Source organism: Mandrillus leucophaeus, unplaced genomic scaffold (genome assembly GCF_000951045.1).
Source record: "Mandrillus leucophaeus isolate KB7577 unplaced genomic scaffold, Mleu.le_1.0 Scaffold71, whole genome shotgun sequence".
NCBI lineage: Eukaryota > Metazoa > Chordata > Mammalia > Primates > Cercopithecidae > Mandrillus > Mandrillus leucophaeus.
This window is the reverse complement of record NW_012107697.1, coordinates 4,208,414-4,230,532: the sequence shown is the minus strand read 5'-3', so window position 1 is coordinate 4,230,532 and position 22,119 is coordinate 4,208,414. Positions and strand designations below refer to the sequence as shown.

Sequence of the window (22,119 nt, the reverse complement as noted above, 5' to 3'; positions counted from 1 at the left end):
TAGCACACCAACATGGCACAAGTATACATATGTAACAAACCTGCACGTTATGCACATGTACCCTAGAACTTAAAGTATAATAATAATAATAATAATAAAAAAAACCCTCTTCCTTCTTTAAAAAAAAAAAAAAGATTTTGAGTCTGAGACCCAGAATTGAGCATCTGCTACATGCCAGACACTGTCCTAGGCACTTTTGGGTACCTTATCTCAACAACCTATAAAGTAAGGGAAATCTTATTACTCTTATCTCACAGGTGAGGAAACTGAAGTTTGATGATTTAACTTAATCTAACTAGTAAGTGCCAGAGTGAGACTGAATCTGGGTCCACTGACTCAGAGACTCTGGAGAGGGATTATTGTATGTTTTGGGACCACAGTGACCTGTGGATGCTGCTAACTTAACTCTGGGATGTTATTTCCTGTCTTCAGGGCTTCTGTTTCCTCTTTCATTAAGTATGAACCACATTTAGCTAGCACGGTTGTTTTGAGGGTTAATAATCTAATCTATCAAGAGGGTCTTCATCAATGGTATGCCCTTTCTCCTCTTTGCACCTCCTTCTGTTACACAGACAGGCTATACGTAGGTATTTTTACTCTGTAGATTGGCTTGTAGTCTCTCCTTTTGTCTTTCATTTCTCTGTTCTTGGTGCCCTCTGGCCTCGTCCACCTCCTCATCATTCTCTGCAAAGGAGGTCATCACTCCGCAGCCCCTCTGTTCATGCGCTTTCACCTTCCTGGACAGCCCCCCACCCACAAAGCCAAAATCCCACCCATCCTTCAAGTCTCACTTCAAATTGCCCATCTTCCCAGAAGCCTTCCTGGAAAGGTAAGTCTCTTGGTCAAAAAGCACAGCACACAACTATAATCCCAGCACTTTAGGAGGCTGAGGCGGGCAGATCACCTGTGGTCAGGAGTTCAAGACAGCCTGGCCAACATGGTGAAACCCAGTCTCTACTAACAATACAAAAAAAAATTAGCCAGGCATGGTGGCACATGCCTGTAATCCAAGCTACTTGGGAGGCTGAGGCACTAGAATCGCTTGAACCTGGGAGGTGGAGGTTGCAGGGAGCAGAGATTGCGCCACTGTACTCCAGCCTGGGTGACAGAGCGAGATTCCGTCTGAAAAAAAAAAAAAGGCACATAAGATGATAACAGCACGGGATACTCACTGTGTCGTAGGCGTACTTCCCATCTCTCACTATTACTTTAATGGGTCACAATCTACCAGGGGCAGGGACAAAACTCAGGAGCACAGGAGAAGCCTCCTATAAGCCTGTGCAACCTAAAGATCAGCGGAGGTCCCCACCATCCTCCGGGAAAATAAGATCTCACCTTTAAAACTTTCTTTGGCTCATATACATACTGTCACTCCTTAATACTGTTTTACAATCCAAGGACACAGAGGGCATTACAGAAAAATAAATTGCATGGCAATAATAGCTCTGCCCACAAGTACCGATACAACAGTTCTGCACTGTGGGCTGGAAGTCAATCATTTTTTCCTCTGGGCTAGAGGACTATCTCCACTCCCATTGACTACAATACCATACAGCTTCAAAGTTGAAGGCTAGTTCGGCACTGATTATATATGTCTGTATAGAGGGATTTTCACATTTGTCTCTAAATTATGAATGTTCTAACACTGACTGCAGATTTATGGTGATAGCAAATAACATGACTTATTTAAATGGCTCCCACTTTATGACTTATTGTGTTGTCTGAATTTGTCTGAAAGTCTGGAACATACAGACGTCGAGTAATAAAACTTCCCGTAGGCCCTGGAATGCCTCTGTGAAATTATTTAATTGGGCAGCCTGGCTCTGCCAACAGGAGGGCCAGTTAAAAATATCTGAACACAGAGGCAGCAGTTGTCTGTCTCTAGGTTCAAAGAAGATTGTGTTCCTGATTCACAGCTGTCGTCCAGTTCAATCCCCACTCTGCAAGACTCCGAACAGATTAATCCCTTAGTACTTGGAGGCCTGATGAATCAAGTGGGCACTATCCAGTCCTTCTCGCCAGATCCATGTACACAAGATCTATATGAGATATCCTGGGGGACATCTCAAGTCGGAGCCCTGGCCCTCAGCCCAAGAAAGCCATGTTCCATGTGACTGCTTCTGCCCACATCTTCCCTAAAAAAGACATGATAAGAACTTCCTCCAGGTTTGCAGGCCCAGATGAGGGATAGTGAGAAGCTCTTCTCAGTAGCTGTCACACGCAGGGAAACAGGGAATATCACCATCACGCCCTGCTAACTTGGCACACACGACGTCACCAAACTGTGCTCCGTGCAGTACAAAAACAACTCAGAAACATCCCCTGCCGGGTAGGAGTTAGCAGTCTAAAAGGACCGCACCGAAATGGCCTGGCAACAGAACAGATTTGGTATGGGGGAGACTCGGCAATCCTGTAGCATGAATGAAACACAACTGGGAGGCTCAGTGTGGGAGCAGAAACAGAGATCGTGTTGGATAAGCTGGAGATAGGACAAAAGAGGATATAGGGAGGTGGATGAAAAAGCTTTGGGAAAGTCTGATAAGGCCCCACCGGATGTGGTGGCCAACAGGAACCGTGGAGGCTCTCATGGCATCTGCTATTAGGTCCCTCCCTGGGGCTCACCAGGGATACAACTGCCCTTTTCTGAGATGACAACCACTAAGCTCTCCAGACGCTCCTTGGATTTCCCAAGGTCAGGAATCATAGAGTTAAAAAGATGTGTGTGTGTGTGTGTGTGTGTGTGTGTGTGTGTAGTGTGTGGTGTGTGTGTTGGTTTTCAGCTCTGTCTGTTGAAAGGACCTAGAGGCAAAGCAAAGACAACCCAAGAGCAACAGGGACACCTCCCTTACATCTTGGTTTCTAACAACATTCCCCACTCAGCAGGGCTTCCTGGAGTCACGCAGATTCCAGCATGGGGCAGGGAAGATTAAAAGATGAGCGTGAAGCACCTTGTTATGCCAAAAGGAAGAAAGTGCTCAAAAAAAAAAAAAAAAAAATGACAGAGGCATGCCAAAAGGACACAGGAGCCAGCTTGAAGGAGCTCCTACAGGCCAATCCAGAGCAATTTTAACACTGAAAATAACTAATACATGGAAGATGAAATATAGACCACTGGAAAAAACAGGCATCCATGTCCAGATTGATAAGATGACTGACAGATAGATAGATAGACAGACAGACTGACAGGATATTTGCACAGTCTTAAAGTATCTCCCCACAGGTTGCAAGGGAAAGCTCATAGTGACTCTACAGCAGAGACATTTGACAACAGCTTGACCAGGGAATCAACGTGCTCATCACCAATGGGGGGAGGCTGGACAAGATCGTGCTTCTGTGTGTGCTGTGATTCCATGAGAAAAACACATGGCACCTGCCCAGGAGGCTAAGTGGAGATGCACAGCTGAAGCTCCTCAGGATGGAACATCAACCCCAATGGAGGGTCATTCTGTTTATGGAGGGCCATTCTGTTTCAAAAAGCAGGAGGCTGTGTTCTTCAAAAATGCCCATATCAGAAAAGACAAAGAAAACTAAGTCATTGTTCCAGATTAAAGGAGACTAAAGAGATATGACAATGAAATGCAATGTGTGATTCTAAACTAGGTCTGTACTGAGTGCCCCACCCTGGCACCCCAAAAGAGCTGTAAAGAACATTGCTCAGTCAACTGACAAAATTGGAATATGGACGTTAAATTACTGTAGCAATGTTAAGTTTCCTAAGGTTGAAAACTGTACTGTGGTTATGTACGTAAATGCTCGTACTCTAAGGAAATACATACTGAAGTTTTAGGGGTAACGAGGCATGAAGTCTGCAACTCAGTCTCACATGAAGGGCAGGGAGGGAGGAAGGAAGAGACAGGGAAAGGGAGGGAATGATAAAACACATGAATAAATGTTATCAATAGGTTAATCTGGGCAATGGGTATACAGGTGTTCTCTTATGTAGCTTTGAAATTATTTCAAAATAAGAAGCTAAGAAAATAAACAAACTTAGGAGGAAATACAGTGGGCCAGGTTTCTCATTCTCAGATAAAAGAAACTAAAAAATGGAAAACTGGCCGGGCGCAGTGGCTCACGCCTGTAATCTCAGCACTTTGGGAGACCAAGGTGGGTGGATCACGAGGTCAGGAGTTCAAGACCACCTGGCCAAGACGGTGAAACCCCATCTCTACTAAAAATACAAAAAAAAAAAAAAAAAAAAAGTTAGCCAGGTGCAGTGGCAGGCGCCTACAATCCCAGCTACTCGGGAAGCTCAAGCAGGAGAATCCCTTGAACCTGGGAGGCGGAGGTTGCAGTGAGCCGAGATCATGCCACCACACTCCAGCCTGGGTGACAGAGTGAGACTCCGTCTCAAAAAAAAAAAGGAAAACTAGAAAACTCTGTGGTATTGGGCTGAAATTGTAGGTTCAGTGTGAACTCATGGTGAGATAGAGACAGAGATAGATAAAAAGAGAAAGCGACGTACCTAGCTACATAAAAATGTGCATGGAGGGTGTGTATAGGCAATACATGCATTTCCTCACTCTCTTCACTAGGGAATGCTAGAATCAATGACACTCTAGGAAGAAGTGGGCACACCTGACACCCAGATCCTATCTCCTCAATACTGTGCTCCGCTGGGAGGAACCAAAGATCCTTGGAGAAATGGCTAATTCAAGGCTGGAGCAGAGAAAGTGCAAGATGAGCCCGGAGTACATTGTGCCTTGTGGAAAGCAACGAATGATGACGCAAATGTCAACAGAAACCACTGCTGGAAGGGACTCCCACTGGCCGTATATGGAACAATTTGAGCATAAAAACAAATTATGATAACAGATACAATCGGTTAAGTAGGAATCCATGATGAGTTCATACTCATCTAAATAAACAAAAATAAATAAATGGGTGAAAAAGACATCTCTTTACAGTAGAATGCCAACTAACAAATGCAGGAGCCATTGAATTAGAAAAAAATAGCCATTTCACAAACAATAATAAATGATTCAGGCAAAAATTATCACTGGATGCTAAATCTAGCGTATGAAAGCTTGAGAAATAGAATAGCTACCTAAATTTAAAGTATCTCCCTGAAAAATATGTATTAATTATATGGTAAAAAACAGTAACTTTCAATGGAGAAATCTGACAGACACTACCTTAAACAAGTGATCATGCTCAGTGTAACGGGACAAACCAACATCAGAGGCCTCCAGATATGACACATTGAGAAGACACGTCGTTGCTTTTGTGGTATTCCTGCCAAAAATGCATAATTTCAATGTAACCAGGAAGAAATATAAGCTGACTCAAACTGAGAAACAGTCTGCAAAATAACTGGCCTGTACTCTTCAAAAACACTCAGACGACGAACGTCGAAGACTGAGGACCTACTGCAGATTAAAGGCGCCCATAGAGACATCATATTAAGATGCAACATGTGAACGTGGATTGGACTCCAGGGTTTTTTTGTTTGTTGTTTTGGCTATAAAAGACATTATTGGAACCACTAACAAAATATGAACATGGTCTTCAGATTACATAATAGTATTGTATCAATGGCAATATCCTGATTTTAATGATTATGTTATGGTCATATAAATGTTCTCATTCTTAGGAAACACACTGAAATATTTAGGTACAAACAGGCATAATGACAGCAACTTGCTCTCAAGTGGTTTAGAAAAAGAGTGAGTATATTTTTAGAGATAAAATTAGAAAGAAAATGTGTTAAAATGTTAACGATTAGGGAATCTGAGAGCATGGTAGACTTTGTATTATTCCTGCAACTTTTCTGTAAGTCTAAAATTATTTCAAATTAAAAAATACTTTTGCTGACTAAAAATGGAGGGCAGATAAACAGCCGTCAGGGATGGAATCTTAATGGTGGCTTTGGCTTTGGTGCAGGGCCCACCTTCATGGTGGGAGAGGGATGTGTGCTGAAGGCCAGATGAGGTAGTTCTAGCTCCAGGAGTGGGCTCTGCCTTTTGCCATGTTATTCCTCCCTCTGGCCTCCCCAATAACCAAGGGTGTTATATATCAGGCCTTCCCAGTAAGTATTCTAATTACTACTAGTACTTTCCACTGCCTTGTTGAGAGGAGTCAGACACTCGGGACAAAATTAAAAGCCAGTAACACAGGACTCTCTTAATACCCATTGTCAGGTTTGCCCTGGGGAGCATGCTAATCTCTATGCCCTAAAGGCGCCCTAGCCGATCACTTCCTATCAAAATGAATGCGGCTCTTCTTTGCCAAGGGAGAAGGCACCCACAGAGTCCTTTGACATGGTGCCTCTACCCTCTGCTAGATAAAACCACATGTAAATAGGATGGCTAATTGTTCTACAGTGAAGAAGTACTGTGCAGTTAGGAACAAAAGTGAAGATGAGAAGCTATCTGGTTTGGGGTGATGAGTCTGTGGGAGGAGGCATCAGACCAGGGCAGGTATACACAGTCATTAACATCGCCCTTGGGCTCAGTCCCACCTGGAAGGGAAGTCCTGAGTAAGGCCCAGTACGGCATCTATTTCCGACCTAGAAAGCCTCTCCCAGAATCCAACCCCAACTTACGGCAGAAGTCATAGGTCCGCCAGGGCCCCACCTCCACATCGGCATTCTTGCAGGCGCTTGCATACCGGGCCACAGAGTCACAGAGCTCTGACTCATTGCCCCCACTCTGGCACAGGCGGAAGAGGCAGGTGCGGTAGTAGGCAGTGACGTTCACCACCCCATGGCACTCCAGGAAGGAGCTGTTGGAGGGGTCGTTGATGATGCCGCACCTGGAGCGGCTTCGATAGAACTTGAGCAGCTCGGAGTCATTGTTGCAGGCCTTCAGCAGGTCCCCACACTCCCCGTTGCAGATCTCCTCAAAAGTTGTCCAGCTTTCCAGGAACACTGCCAGGTTGTCTGTGCACTTGCCATTGGGGAGACAGAACTCGTCACTGATGTTGGCGTTGAAGAAGCCGCACAAGCCCCCCGTGCAGTTGAAGTATGTGGTGGACAGCCGGATGTACAACAGACCTACGTCTGAGTACTGGACAGTCACCACGCCCCTGGACTCCACTGTCGTACTGTTTTTGTTTCGATAAATTTCCAGCTTCCCCGAAGGATGGAAAAAAGGCAATTCCACTTCCTGACCATTCAACTGAAAAATCAAATCATTCTTATCAATTCCAGGGACACACAGAGGACTCCCCATCTCCTAGGCTGTGGGATAAAGACATGGTCTGCCCTATTGCTAGCCTTTTGAGAGAGGTCAAGAAGCTGATGGAACCCACACAGATATCAACCGATTTGTCATGGGCTTCTTTATTTCTTTCTTTTTGGATTCCCCTGATTAGACCCATTCGCTGTTTATATGTGTGTTCTGGACCCAAAGCTAGCCCATAACAAACTAAACTGAAGTGTGAGCAAAAATCGCCTTAGATACGTGGCTCCCTCCTGCTGCCTGGCACCTCTGTGTTGGTACCTTTCAAAACAATTCCCCTCCTTTCCCTCCTTTCTGGCTCCTTTTCTCTTCCAATCTTACTTTTCCTGTGTCCCAGCTCCTCCAGGGCACATAGGATCTCTCTAATGATCTAGGTGTCCATTCATCTATCTACTTCCTACTAGTCTATTAACAAACAAATCTCTGCCAGTGTGGCAATGGGAATAAAAACACATCCCTTCCAGTTTGTGGATGTGTATTTTATTATCTCCTTGGGCAGTACTGTGTTGGCTTTTTGTTTTCCAAACTAGACTTCAGGTGACATAAAATGCATATTGCATCCCAGTTCTGCAACAATTAGCTGTGGGACCTTCACTTACCCTCTTAGTATCTTCATGTGAAAAGAGGAGTTGCACTCGATAATTCTCAAGATTCCTTCTAGAGCTAAGCTATGAGTCTGGGTGCCTAATGATAGGTTTTTCAGAGCAGGTCAGAGGGGTGGGAGTCACCCCTTACATCATCCCACATAGACTGGCATGTACAGGTAGGGGAGTTAGTAGGGTGCAAGGGTTAAGAGCACAGATTCTGGAGCCAGCCAGGCGGGTGTGAATCCTCCTTCACAGTTATGTGTCCCTGTGGAAGTTATTTAGCCTGTCTGCTCCTCAGCTTTCTCATCTATAAAATGAGGATCATAAGATGAAGTGTGATACTGCTTATAAGGGGCTTAGAATAGTGCTTGGCACATAGTAAGTGTTCTGTAAGTATTTGCTATTCCGGAGAGCTGGTCCTGCTCTATCTAATTGGAGAAATCCCAGCTGCATGCCATTTCTCCACCTGATAAGTCTTATTTGGTGCAGATCATTAGAAAACACTCCTGGTTGCAGCCATCTTCTTCCCAAAATCCACTCACAGCAGAGGCAGAAAGGCAAGCCTGAAGAGGATGGCGAGCTCCTCCTCCTGGCTAGACGTACCAGGAACCCCTCCAAAGGAGCAAGGAGCCTTACCTTGACTTCCGAAGCCCCGATGCCTCCTATCTTGACCTCCTGGTTGGCCACCAGGATCCGAAGTCCCCGCAGCCAAGCAGGTCCTGCATCGGGCTTCTTCTTGTTGATGTCGATTTCCAAGTACTCTGGGCGCTCAGGGCAGGTCTTCAGGAGGGTGTAGGAGAACTCGGAGGGGAAGGCGTAGGCGGCACCATCAAAGGTGTGCAGCACCTCGTTTTGGCTGAGCAGGCACACGGTCTCCCGCTTAGGGAAGCAGCCCTGGTAGCCGTCCTCCACCGCGCACACCTCCCCGCTGCTGCAGGTCTTGTTGAAGCAGTAGATGTCCCCACCCTCCTCGCACAGGCACTGCACCGTGCAGTTGGCCGTGGCCCAGAAGAACTCCCCCATGGTGTAGTAGTGGCCATCGAAGTCGCAGCCGCACTTGTGCAGCGGGACGCACTGGCTGGTGCTGAGGACGAAGCCCTGGTTGCACTCGCAGCCCTCCGTGCACGGCGTGGCGCAGTTCTGCGAGGCCGTCAGGTCGGAGCACGTGTCGGGGCAGCTGCTGGTGCACACGGAGTAGTGGCTGAAGCTCGGGCACTGCACCGTGGACACTGATGCGGGGAAAGGAAGAGAGCCGATAACAAGGTGAATGGACCCCGACTGCCAACCGGCCAGAATCTTAACGCTCCTCCTGGATCATTTAGTTCCTAGAGTGAGGGTCAAGCGGCCACTCGGAGAAGAGAGAATTGAGGTTGTATCTGTAAAACCCAGCTCAGTGACTCTCCTAATAACTACTGAGCAGTGTAATTGGACTATGAACTTCTATTGGAATTTGATCATCTTGACTAAAATTAAACTTTCAGGATGCCATCCTTTCTAGACTACTGATTACCCAATATAGGTTTATTATTTGGTGATCCACACTATCGAGATGTTTTAAGAGCTTCCACTGATGGACATATAAATTGATCTGATTTTAAAGAGCATGGCCCATTCTTAGAAGGAAATAAATCCAATTTTCAGGAGAAATGAAAAATGTAACCATTAGAGGAGTAATTTGAAAACGTGAAATTTGTAACAGGGAGGTACTTAAAATACCTAAGTGTGACCAAGGAAGACTGTGGGGATGAATTCCCTGAGATATTAAAAATAAGAAAGAACCCTGGCTACCTCCAAAGAATTCAAAGAATTTGTGTGGTTATTTCTCCAGGAGACTAGGCAAGATGTCTTCTAAAGGCCCTTCTTGCCTCAGAAATCTTCGGTTTAATAACATCTGGGCCTACATAAATGTTTGAGTCTGGTTGAATCCAACAAGCAGGGGCTCAGGGGCCTAGTAAACTATCTCTCTGAATTAAATAGAGTCCATTGCACCAGAATAAGAGAGAGAAAAGAAAGAGAAATGTAGAGGATGGGAAAGTAGTGACACTAGAAAATATCTATCTGTAGCCATTGTAACATTTGAGTTAGATAATTTGGATGCTCTTGGCTTATATAAGGATAAAGAGAAGCCATATTCAGTCTCAACTTAAATCCAATATGGATGCTCTGGTCATAAGAGAGGCTGGTCAGTCACACAGCAAGAATACAGTTGCTTGTATTGTAGTTTGACCAAAACTCTTAAGAACTGAATCTGATACATGATGGTTTATGTGACTCCAACTTATACTGATAAGAAGAATTCTCCCCCTAGCCTTGGAACTTAAAGAAACCTTTACATCTTCTCACCTCTCTAGTACTCTCAAATGCATGGATTACAATTTTCTATTTACTCATATGGAGAAAACCAAGGACTAAGAAGGAAACGAAATCTATTTGTTTTTAAACTGTGTATAACTAGCAAAAGAAATACATATTTAAGTGGGATACAAGGAAAAAATAATGAGATAACTAAATGGTAGAAAATGCTTAATCCAAAAGTGTGATTCAAAAGAGCCAGGATTTCCCTCAAAGTTGGGGCTTTTCCTAACCACTCCTAACATTTAAGAAAAAGGGTTTCTTTACTCATATGCTGTACTGCTCATCTGCAGCAGCAGCAGGGCAAAAACCCTAAAGGGTCTAACAGTGGAGAAGAAAGTGCCAAGGAACAATTGCTGCAGGTTCCATGTGGGAGGTGAGCTGTTTTCCCAAGGGCTAGTTTTGATGACCCAGGCCCACAGCTGCATTAACTCAACAGCCTAAAAAGTAGCCACCTCCCCCTCTGGACACCCCACCTCCTCACTCAACTCTGGAGCTGCCATCCCCTGCTATGGGACTTCCTGCCATGCCTTCCATGTTTCCAGACCAGGTATGTTCATCAATAGGTTGTTTCCCGGCTGTGGTATTAGGTGGGGGCAAAAGCAAAGATCCTTTCACAATTCGTTCTTTGTAATTTGTGCAATTTCAACCTCCCCTTCATTCTTGGGTCACAAGTCTTAACAAGGACATTTGGAGGAGCCCCCAAAGCCTATCCCTGCCCCCTACACAAGAGAGACCTGTCATGGGGATGGGATGCCAGCTTACCACACCCAGTCTGGGTTCGCCAGTCTCCAATTGGAATGCCAAGGGCTTGGCACACAAGAGCGTAGGCCTGGATGGCTTGGCAGAGGAGCGTGCCATTGTCCCTCACACTGCACAGGTCATACACGCAGCTGTGCACAAAAGCAGTGGGGTCCACGACAGTGCCACACTCCCACAGGGGCCCATCTGTCTTGTTGAGGAAGCCGCAGTAGTCAGAGCCAAAGTAGAGGGCTTCAGTGGCAGCGTCACATTGGGTGCAGTTGTCCACGCAGCCGGAGTCGCACTTCCAGTCCGCGTGGTACACACGCCAGCTCTCTCCCAGATCCAGGACAGACATGGCCGGCCTGCCATCCGGGCGGAGGAAGTCATCCAGTGGGTTTTTATTATAGTTTCCACAGAGTCCGCAGGTGGAGTTTATATAGGAGCCTGGGATGGAAATGGAGGCGTAGTGCTGGCCATCAAAAGTCACTAAGAGCCCAAAATCTGTTTCCACGGCAGTAGACATGCCACTCTGGTAGATTTTCACTGTCCCCAAGTCTAAGGTGACGGGCAAAGAAGTCACTAGGTCATTAACCTGCCAACAACAGTAATAGTGAAAGGCAGGTGAGCAGGCGCCTGGGCACTGGGTTCCAGCAGAGATCAGGAAAGGAAGGCAAAGCAACTCAACACTCCAGAAAGAAGCCACCTAAATGGTCCAGGCTCCAGTAGGCTTCCGTCTGATTAAGACAAAGGCCCAGGGGCAAATGGAGACAGCTGCTTGTGGGCCAGCCCAAGCACTGTGTATATGGGCTGTGGTTGCTGTGGCATACCGAGTGCCACTACAGACTCCTCTGGGGACCGTCTGGTTGTCAACCTTTCCTGGCTGGCTCTTGGCTAGCTTCAAATCTTTTCTTCAAAGACCTGTCACCTCCCTTTTCCTCTGCATTCCTCTAAATATCCATTCTTTAAGTCTCAGCTTAAGTCATGCATTTTCCAGGACCCTCTTCCTGCCTTTAGTCCTCCCGACCCCACTCTCAGCTCGAGTGTGTGCTGGGTCCACTGCTCGACACCATTTAGCTTTCAGCCTGTCCTGATGTAGTATTCTCCAAGTGTTGTGCTCTGTAACTTCCTTGTATCAGAACTACGTCATGTAACCATTCAACAACATATTTAAACACCTGCTAGGTACCAAGCACTATGTCAGGAACTGAGATGTAAAGGGTTAAAAAACATAATTGCCCCTGCCCCTCAAGGAGCCCTCAGTCTGCTGAAGAGGGACATGCATCGATACTTACAGCATACTCTTTAACTGTGAGTCAACAGAGGATACAATGGGAGAGCAGTAAATGAACATTGAATCCAGCGTAGGGGAATCACGTAAAGTTTTTAGAAGCAGTTAAGTCTAACCTGGGTCTTTAAAGATAAACAGAAGTGGCCAAAGGAAGAGTCAGGGAAGGGCAGAGAAATCCAAGACAAGAGAGCAGAGGCAGGAGGGTGAGGAACAGCTGGGTGGGGTTGGGGGGCAGACACTGAGGTGTTACTGGACTACAGAGGGAAGAGATGGCTGAAAATGAGGCTGGAGGTAGAGGCAAGGTCCATTCATTCTACAAGTATGTATTTAGGCCTTTCTGTGTACCTAGCACTGTTCTAAGAGTTGTGGATTAGCAGCAAGTGAAATGAACAAAAATCTCTGCCTCATGGAACTTATAGGGAGACCAACAACAAGCAAAATAAATGAGTAAAACGTTTATGTCAGATGAGTGTTAATGCAGAAAAATAAAGAGCAGGAAATACTTTTTAAAAAAGTGCTAAGGCACATATGTTTATTGCGGCACTATTCACAATAGCAAAGACTTGGAACCAACCCAAATGTCCATCAATGACAGACTGGATTAAGAAAATGTGGCACATATACACCATGGAATACTATGCAGCCATAAAAAAGGATGAGTTCATGTCCTTTGTAGGGACATGGATGCAGCTGGAAACCATCATTCTCAGCAAACTATCGCAAGAACAGAAAAACAAACACTGCATGTTCTCACTCATAGGTAGCAATTGAACAATGAGAACACCTGGACACAGGAAGGGGATCATCACACACCAGGGCCTGTTGTGGGGTGAGGGGATGGGGGAGGGATAGCATTAGGAGATAGACCTAATGTAAATGACGAGTTAATGGGTGCAGCACACCAACATGGCACATGTATACATATGTAACAAACCTGCATGTTGTGCACATGTACCCTAGAACTTAAAGTATAATAAAATAAATAAATAAATAAATAAATAAATAGTGCTAAGGAAAAGGGTTTCTAATTTTAAATAGGGTGGTCAGGTAAGACCTCCTTGGGAAGGAGACATCTGAGATAAGGAAGCAAGCCATGTGGTTATCTGGGGTGAGACTGGCTCTTGAGGAGGGGACAGCAGCCCTAGGTTGGGAGCATACCTGGGCGCTCCCAGGATTACAAGGCGTGTGGGGGACAGTGTGGCTGGAGAGAGACAGCAGGAGAGGGCAGCAACAGATGACGTCAGAGTGAGAAGAGCAGCCAGAACAAGCAGGGCCTGTCGGCCATTGTAAAGACTTTGGCTTTGGCTCTGAGCAAGACGGACAGCCCAGGGAGTGTTTAAAGCAAAGGGTCGGCATGATCTGACTTCTGCTTTAAAAGAATCGCTCTGGCTTCTGTGCTGAGAACAGATCTTGGAGGGCCTTTTAAGCCAACGTTAAAAACAAAACAAAAGTTGGATTTCTATTCTGTAGGGAGAGCCCGTGAAGGCTCTTAAGCAAGGGAATGACATCATCAGATTTGTGTTTTAGAAAGCCCCTTCTGGCTAGCATGAAGAACTTACTGAAGGAAGTTGAGATTAGACACAGAGAAGCCAGACAGGCAACTGCTGCAGGAGTCCAGGGAGGTGATGAGGATGAGAGCCTAAACTAGCTGCAGACATGAGAGGGAGGGATGAGCTTACAGAACACACACAGCTGGATGTGGTGGTTTTGCAATGGGGCATGAGAAAGGAGGGAAGAATCAAGAGTGAGCCCCAGGCATCCAGTACGGGTGAGTAAGTGGCTTGATAAGCTTCAAAGAGAGAGTTAATTTTCTTTTTCACACTCACCATGCCTAGCACCTACAGACACTCATGCTCATGGGCTGGGATAGAATAACTTGTCTTAGAACAGCCCTCAGTGGGCTTGACTCTAAGTGCACATAAACTTTCCAGGGTGTCCTGGACCCACACTGATTTCTGGCACATCAGATAAACAAGGGTCTTACCTGTCATCATTGTTGCTACTTTCTGAGTTGTCTGGGAGATGAGATGATGGTCTGAGCATCCCTTCCAACATTTACCGTGGCAGATGCCACATGCATCTCTCTGTCTCTATGGATTAGTAGTTGGTCCTCACCAAAATCACCCTTAATGGTCCATTCACTACAATGTAGACTTTTACTAGAATGTACTTCAAAACTCTTCCAGCCTCTACCAATTACCGAAAGATGCTAGCACTTTTTTTTTTTTTTTGAGACAGGGCCTTGCTCTGTCTCCCAGGCTGGAGTGCAGTGGCACAAACATGGCTCACTGCAGCCTCAACTTCCCTGGCTCCAGTGATTCTCCCACCTCAGCCTCCTGAGTAGCTGGGACTACAGGTGCACACCACAACACCTGGCTATTTTGGCTATATATATATATATACACATATATATATATATATTTTTTTTTTTGGAGAGACAGGCTTTTGCCATGCTGCCCAGGCTGGTCTTGAACTCCTGAGCTCAAGCAATCTGCCCTCCTTGGCCTCCCAAAGTGGTGGGATTATAGGTGTGAGCCACTGTGCCCAGACTGCTACCACATTTTTAGGTATTTATTACAGCAGCACCCCACTCCTGGTACCAATCTTCTGTTTTAATATGTTTGGGTTGCTAGAACAAAATACCACAAACTGGGTAGCTTATAAACAACTGAAATTTATTTCTCACAGTTCTGGAGGCTGGGAAGTCTAAGGTCAGGGGGCTAGCAGATTCATTGTCTGGCGAGAGCCCAATTTCTGGTTCATAAATGGCACCTTCCAGCTGTGTTCGCATGTGGTGAAAGAAGAAATGAGCTCCCTCTGGCCTCCTAAGAGCACTAATCCCATTCATAAGGGCTCCACCCTCATGACCTAATCACCTCCTCAAGGTCCCACCTCCTTAGGAGTTAGAATTTCAACATATGAATTTTGAGGGGAACACAGATATTCAGATCATAGCAATGGGGGAAGGGAATAAGAAAATAAGCTTGAGAAATAAACCATCCTGCAGAGAACTAGAAGTAGAAAGAAAAACCAAGGACTTGATTTATTTATTCCTATCTCCTAGGTAGAGGGTTAGCCAAATCTTACTAGCTGACCTTGCCTACAATATGGTTTTTCCTACCATAAGAGAAAAGGGAGAGAAGATCCATATTATAGGGAAGGTCAGCTAGTAAGAGCGCTGAACACTTATCCATCGTTCTGTGCTGGTAAGTGGAAGGCGAAATCTTCCCCAATGTTGGTATAATTACGAATATCAAATACGTCAACTGCTGAGTGGGCTCCTCTGCTCTTACTTAAGCTCCTGCTAACAAGGGGCACGGTCTTATTGTGTCCCAAAGCAGAAGCCATGGGGTAGGCTGGCTCTGGATATTTCTACAGTCCCCCCACCATCACAACCCCCAGGACTCCAGTTTCCCTGCCTCTGTTCTTGTCACACTCAGGCTAACCTGACACCTGGGTGACTGTGGGTGTCAGTAATGTTCCAGTTCATACCTTTTTTTTCTGGCATAAGTTTTCATTTATTGCACCCCCTTTCACTCTCACTATAGAGTCATTGTCCTTGTGTCCCACAGTGCTTAGAGCAGGAGATCCCAGAGAACTCTTGTCCCCAAGTGTAATTCCTTGCTTCATTCCTCTGACCCTGTCCTCAACCTATGGTTAGCAGACAGCTGATAAGCCTCGCCTGTTCACTTGCTTTTCTTCTGCCTGCATTCTGGCCATTTCCCTCTTCCACAGTACCTCTCCCAGGATGTAGGTGGGGGCAGGGGGAGGACAGAGAAGTGGAGTCACAGAGGCATAGGTCTTAGAACTGAAAGAAAGTTCCATGGGAATAGTCATAGGGAGCCAGCATGCACCGAGCATGTACTGTGTGCCAGACTTTGTACTGGACATTGCCCTGTGGCTATTCTATTTAATTCTCGTAACAGTCTTAGGAGGTCCTTATCATTTTCTCCTTTTACAGATGAGGAAATTGAGGATCGGGGCTGGTGTGACTTGCAAGTGACAGAGCCTGAGTCCTCCTAGTCGAGCTCCAAAGCCAGGTTTTCTCCACTTCTCCCTGCTGCCTGTATACCAGTGCTGAGGACAGGCCGCCAGGGCCAGTGACAGCTCAGGAGCCCTACCTCCTAGAGGGCCCCGTCTCACAGACAAAGAAAACGGAGCTCAAACAGGCCACTCAGCTGGCGGTGGTGGCGCAGGGATTTGAACAGGTCCAGCCCCAGAGCCCAAGCTGCTCATCGTCGTGGGCTGCTTGGCCTTGGCTCCCTTTTCACTGGAGCCAAGTGAACACCTAAACTACTGGTGTTCATGTGGGGAAGAAAGATGAGAACTGATATTAGCTAGAAGGAGATGCTTCTTCTAGATGGATTTTTACTTATGCTGGCTTTCTTTGGTCCCACTGGCATATCTAATCCTAAACTGTTTATTTTGTTATTTGAGAACAGTTCAGTGGGGGAAAATCCATGTACAGAACTCAGCTCCTAATCCCAGCGTCTGAAGACAGCGCTGGAGGAGGGAGGTCTGTGTTTTGGAAGAACAGATCTTAGTGGCCATTTCTAACCTGGCACAGCGTGGCTGAAGAAGTCAGCTGCCTCCCGGCATCTCAGGCTCCTTCCTGCTTCCCAGCCCTCTCCCTGCCTGTCCCCATATCACCCTGGGTCAGGGCTCTGCCATCCACCAAACCACTCTCCCCAGCAGGGCAGGTGTATTCAGAGACGCTTGGAAACCATTTGGCAAAAGGAAAAGGAAGCCATTGTTAGCTTGCAGTTGGAGTCACATAACCTTTTCTTTCTGAAACATTTACATTCACATCCACATCTCCCTGTCGCTACAGAAAATTGAGGAATCCGTGCCCTATGCTTGGACGATGGAACAGAGCCACACAAAATTAGCAGAGCTGCTGGGCCTGAAAGAAATGACGCTGTCCCTTTCCTTCTAAAAAAAAAAAAATCTGACTGAGAATGAAAAAGAATTTTAATCAAAATACAAAATAGGAATAAAGCATGAAGCTTTATTTTTCAACTACTGATATCATACACATCATCCCCAAATACAGGAAAGTAGAGGGAAGCTAGTGAAAAATTTTTCTAGCTTGAAATGCCAGCATCTATCTACAAGGATAAGTATAGTGCTCAACAGCACAATATAAATTTAAAAGGGAAAATCTCCAAACTTCTGTATCTGAACTCTTAGCCTTGATTTGATATACAGAGTTGTCCCTAGAGAGACTAACCAAATAGCAAGCACACTGGCATTTCAACCACAGTAATAGCTCACTTTCCTCATTATGAGACTGACAAACTGCACAGACCTGGGAAAGGCAGAGCCAGAAAGAGTGGAATTAGTTCCCTGGCCCTGCCTTTTGTTGGACATGCTACATCAATTAAAACTACAACACATTTTTCAAAAAATGAAAGAAATCCCTGCATTGGCATCAGTTCTGGTTTGTAATCTCTGTAATGACCTCCGTGCATGGGGATTAAGGATTGCACGGGGTTGCAGCAATCAACCCCTTGTGGTCTTGGTTATTACAGCTTGAATAAATACACGGTTGCAACAAGGTCTTGATTAACATTGTGAAAACTGGGGCCTGCACAAATTGAGTAATTGCTAGTAGCTTTTTGCTTTCTCTTTTTTGTTGATGTCCCTGCTTGAAATCCAGGTGGACAGTGACAGGAATCATTTGCATATGCTAAACTGGCCAGCAGAGACCCATGTTCTTCTCTGTTATTCTAGGTGGGAGTTGGGGACTCTATTCAAGGGGTGTCTGGGCAGAGCTTTCATGGGACTTTCCCAGCCAAGCCTCACTAAGGAAGTCACCAAAGCCAATCCAGGTGCCTGCACAGGTGGTGTCTCTGGAGACATCAATTGATTTGGAAGTTTCTCTGAAAATGAAGCAGCAGCTCTTGAGCAAACAGAATTGGGGCTGAGGTGGGGTAAGGATTGTTAATCAAAGGCTGTAGTGAATTGGGGGTTTGTATTGCGTTTGCACCATCCACAGGGCATGGCTATGTGGCTACAATTATTGCAAGCCAGGACCATGAGAAACTCTTTCCAGTTTTTCTGAGCTGTGCGTGTGTGTGTGTGTGTGTGTGTGTGTGTGTGTGTGTGTGTATGTGTGAGTGTGTGTGTCTATCAGTGTTTATGAGGGAACTAGGAATATAAATGTACTCTAAGTTTAAAAGCAGATAGACATGTTGAGGAGAGAGCTTAGGATAGCTCTTGTACACATAAAATTTGGCCCAGTAAAGTATTTTACAAGCTATTTGCAAGGCAGGGAGAGCTGTGCATCTCTTTGGCACTGTAGAGAGACAAACAGCAGAACCAGTAGATCTGGGGAAGTCTTCCCTAGGCTGAAGAATCTCCAGCTTCTCCAATTCCCCGTAAAGGACAGAGAGGGTCTCACCTTGACTTTTCCATAGCTTCCTTTGGGGATGAGAATCTTGTAGCCATTCACCTCCACTGAGAGCTCCTTCACCCAGGAGACGGCTGAACCCCCGCGGTGTTCATTCTTGGCCTCTACACTGAAGAAAGGGAGGCTGGAAGTCTGCAAACACTGTCGGGCCAGCAAGTAGGCACAGGAGCCTTGGAAGTGGAAGAGGAAGCCGTCAAAAGTGTGGTAGTGTGGCTCCCCAAACACCACGCACGTGCTGGTTTCCACAGTGCTGCAGTAGAAGAATTTGCCTTTGGGTTCGCACACCTCGTAGGGGCTACAAGAAGCCTCCTGGCAGTAGATCTCATTGTTGAAATCCAGACAGCGGCACTTGATGGTGCAGTTCAAGTCTTCCCAAAACACCTCCCCTCGCCGAAGGAACTGTCCTGGGGAATAATGACATTAGAGCCAACATTTACTGAGCATTTACCCTGTGTGTCAGGCATTGGGCTATGCTTTACTTCCATCATACCATTTAATCCACGTAAGAACCTGTTAGGGAGGTATGGTAGCCCTCATTTGACAAATGAGGAAACTGAGGCTTAAGAGAAGTTGAGTAATTCATCCAGGATCACTCAGCAACTCCGTGGGAAAGCCAGGATTCCAAGCGGAGTCTGTCTGAATCCAGTCTAAGCTCTTGGTATTATTATCTCCATGGCTGGTGAGCAAACTCACATTCAAGGAAAACCACATTATCATTAATCCATGGAAAAGGGTATGACACTTGGAAGTCATTTCCTGCCTTTTCTTCCGAAGGAAGAGCCAGTTTACCCAGGTTACTCAGCAACACTCATTGTTTGTTTGCTAATTTGTTCATTCATTTAACAGACATTTGTTGGGGGCCCAGTATGTGCCGGAAAAGGTCAATAGCACTAATCAGGAGTCAGATGTATGAGTATAAATCCCAAGCTCCCTGGGAAGATTCTGGAAAGCGCTGACCACTTTCTTGGCACGTTTAAAGGCTCATGAATCCTGCAGATGCTGCTTAGGCAGGATTTACACCTACACAAATTGTCTTCTTTCCCACTCTAGGGCCCTGTCCAAGTCCAGGATTCCTCTCTGTCTATGCACTGGACAGACCTTCTTGACAAATTCTAGGTCAGGAAGAGAATGAGGAAAGGGGAGGGGAATGGTTTGAAGGGATGTGATAATTTTAAAAACACTTTTGTCTTTGGTAGAAGTGTAGTCTTAAAATCATTTCCATAAATAAATGACCTCCCCACCAAAAAACTTAGAAATTTTCTGGTTGCTAACATCAACCTTTAATTGAAATAGAAACATTTCTGGGCTGGGGGCTGTGATCTAGTCCTTGCTGGGGGGTTGGGGTCAAGAGAACTGAGCAGCAGTCACAAATCTGCAATCAATTTCCAAGACTACTCACTCAACTTCCACCTGTCTGTTTTTCTAACCTGTAAAATGCGGATACTGCTATTTCTCATCCTTGTCTCACAGGGAACAGTGATGCTATAAAAAAGTTGACACAGGTTGATAGAAGTAGAAGCACTTGTAAAATAAGAATGTCTGAAAAGGCAAGTATCAAAGACACAGCATTAAGAAATGTAAATAACATCTCGAGTTTTTATAAAACTGACTATGGAGTGAATAGCACAAGGCTGCAAGGTTAACCCAAGTCGGGGGTGCGGGTGCATCGGTAACAGTCTTGGCTCTATCTGCCCAACAGGAACAATGACGTTTCAACAGGCAATTCTATTTTATACCTGTTGAGAATAGAGTTGAAAAATGAGAGAATAGATTTAGTCACATTCCCAATAGGTCACGTGCATCAGCCCTGAAAACAGGTCCTCAATCCTCAGCACTCCTTGGCACTAGTTCAGGGCTGTATGTATTGTGACAGCCTCCACTCAGCATCATTTCCAGGCCCTGCTTTTTCAGGCTTTCAATAAATGAGAGGAAAATGCCTTTGAATAGAGGGGGTTTGGACCAAAAGGTAGACTCTTTGAGATAATTTTGTTTGTGGAATGATGATATAATAAACCAGCTCTATGGAACACTTCCCCTGTATACCCCAGGCCAAATCCCAATCTCATTAGATTGATAGATGCCCAGAGGCACATAAAAATGCATAGCAGTCTATATAAGGATATTGAATTCGTCCTAGATATGAAACCCAAACCTATAACTCAGGAGGAAAAGAATGAAGTCAAAGTGGAGACTGTGTACACAGCTGGCATCTGACCAATTCCACAGCTCTGCAAGCCAATGTTTTCTATTATCACAGCATTTCATTCCCAGGACTCAGGTAAGAGGCTGTCACTGGGCACTCATGTTGTATGGCCATAGTCAGTCATCTCTGTGACGCCTGGACAAGCGGAAGAGGTATTTGGGTAAGAGTCTGCAACTTCTCAGGCCCCTGGTCCAGGCTGTACAAGGGAGGGAGGGAATGTGGTATTGAGTTGCTATCTCTCACAGACCTTAAGTGATGCTGTATTTATACTCTGTAGGGCAGGAGGGTACAATCTCAAATCCTAATGAGCTCTGGAACTAGATTATTTCCTATCCAGTTAATACCAGCTTAGCTGCAAAACATTTATTTGTTATTTTGAACATGGGGGATTTTACAGAGTCCACAGAGGCAAGAGCCCAGGCAGGCCATCTTCACACATGACCTACCTTAGAGCAGAGGCACTAATCACAGCACAGGGAATGGGGCGGAGGGCACAGGTGTGTCAGACCATGTGAATGTGGCTTTTCTGTATATTAAACACATTGAGCCCAGGTGCAGTGACTCACACCTTTAATCCCAGTGCTTTGGAAGGCTGAGATGGGATGATGGCTTGAGGCCAGGAGTTCAAGACCAGCCTGGGCAACATGCTGAGACCCTGTCTCTACAAAAAATAAAAAATTAGCTAAGCATGGTGGTGGTTCCTGCAGTCCCAGCTACTCAGGAGGCTGAGGTGGGAGGATCACTTGAGCCCAGGAGTTTGCAGTTCAAAGTTAGAGTGAGCTATGATCATGACACTGTTCTCTAGCCAGCCTGGGTGACAGAGAGAGACGCTGTCTCCTAAACAAACAATAACAACAACAACAACAACAACAACAAATTGAAGCTGAGCCAAGAAAGAACCCCAAGACCTCCCAGGGCTGCCAAGACAAGCAGCAGCCCAAGCTTCTATCTGAGGGGGTAAGGACACCTCCTCATTCCTCTCCAAAACTTCCTTAGAGGTCTGGAAACACTTTTCCCATGGTCTTCCTCTGTGTTTCCACAGTACCCTACACACGTGTCTATCATAATATGTCTTATGCTGTGTCATCATTGTTCCCATGGCTATGTCTCCTCTACCATAGTAATGTCATGGGCAGCTAGAGCAGCTTTATCTCCAGCACCTCACAGAGTGGCTGGCATTTCAATGGCGCTCTTAAAATGTTTTTCAGAAAGATGCAATGGCTTGCTGAATGGCTGGATGACTTGATGGATGGGTTGGTGGATGGGTAAGTAGGTGGATGGGTGGGTAGGTGGATGGATGGGTGGGTGAATGGGTGGATGGATGAATGGATGGATGGGTGAATGGGTGGGTGGGT

General features: G+C 45.7%; 1 protein-coding gene across 1 annotated transcript in view; it reads right to left on the bottom strand.

Annotated features, from left to right (window-relative positions):
• TECTA (tectorin alpha) overlaps positions 1–22,119 on the bottom strand; it is a 90,524-nt gene that overhangs the window by 55,796 nt on the left and 12,609 nt on the right. Inside the window, exons 6-9 of the mRNA XM_011964981.1 lie at positions 18,553–18,965; positions 10,883–11,453; positions 8,402–8,994; positions 6,542–7,115 (exon numbers count right to left, since the gene is read on the bottom strand). Of these exons, the coding sequence (XP_011820371.1) occupies positions 6,542–7,115; positions 8,402–8,994; positions 10,883–11,453; positions 18,553–18,965 (2,151 nt within the window). The remainder of the gene's footprint in view (positions 1–6,541; positions 7,116–8,401; positions 8,995–10,882; positions 11,454–18,552; positions 18,966–22,119) is intronic.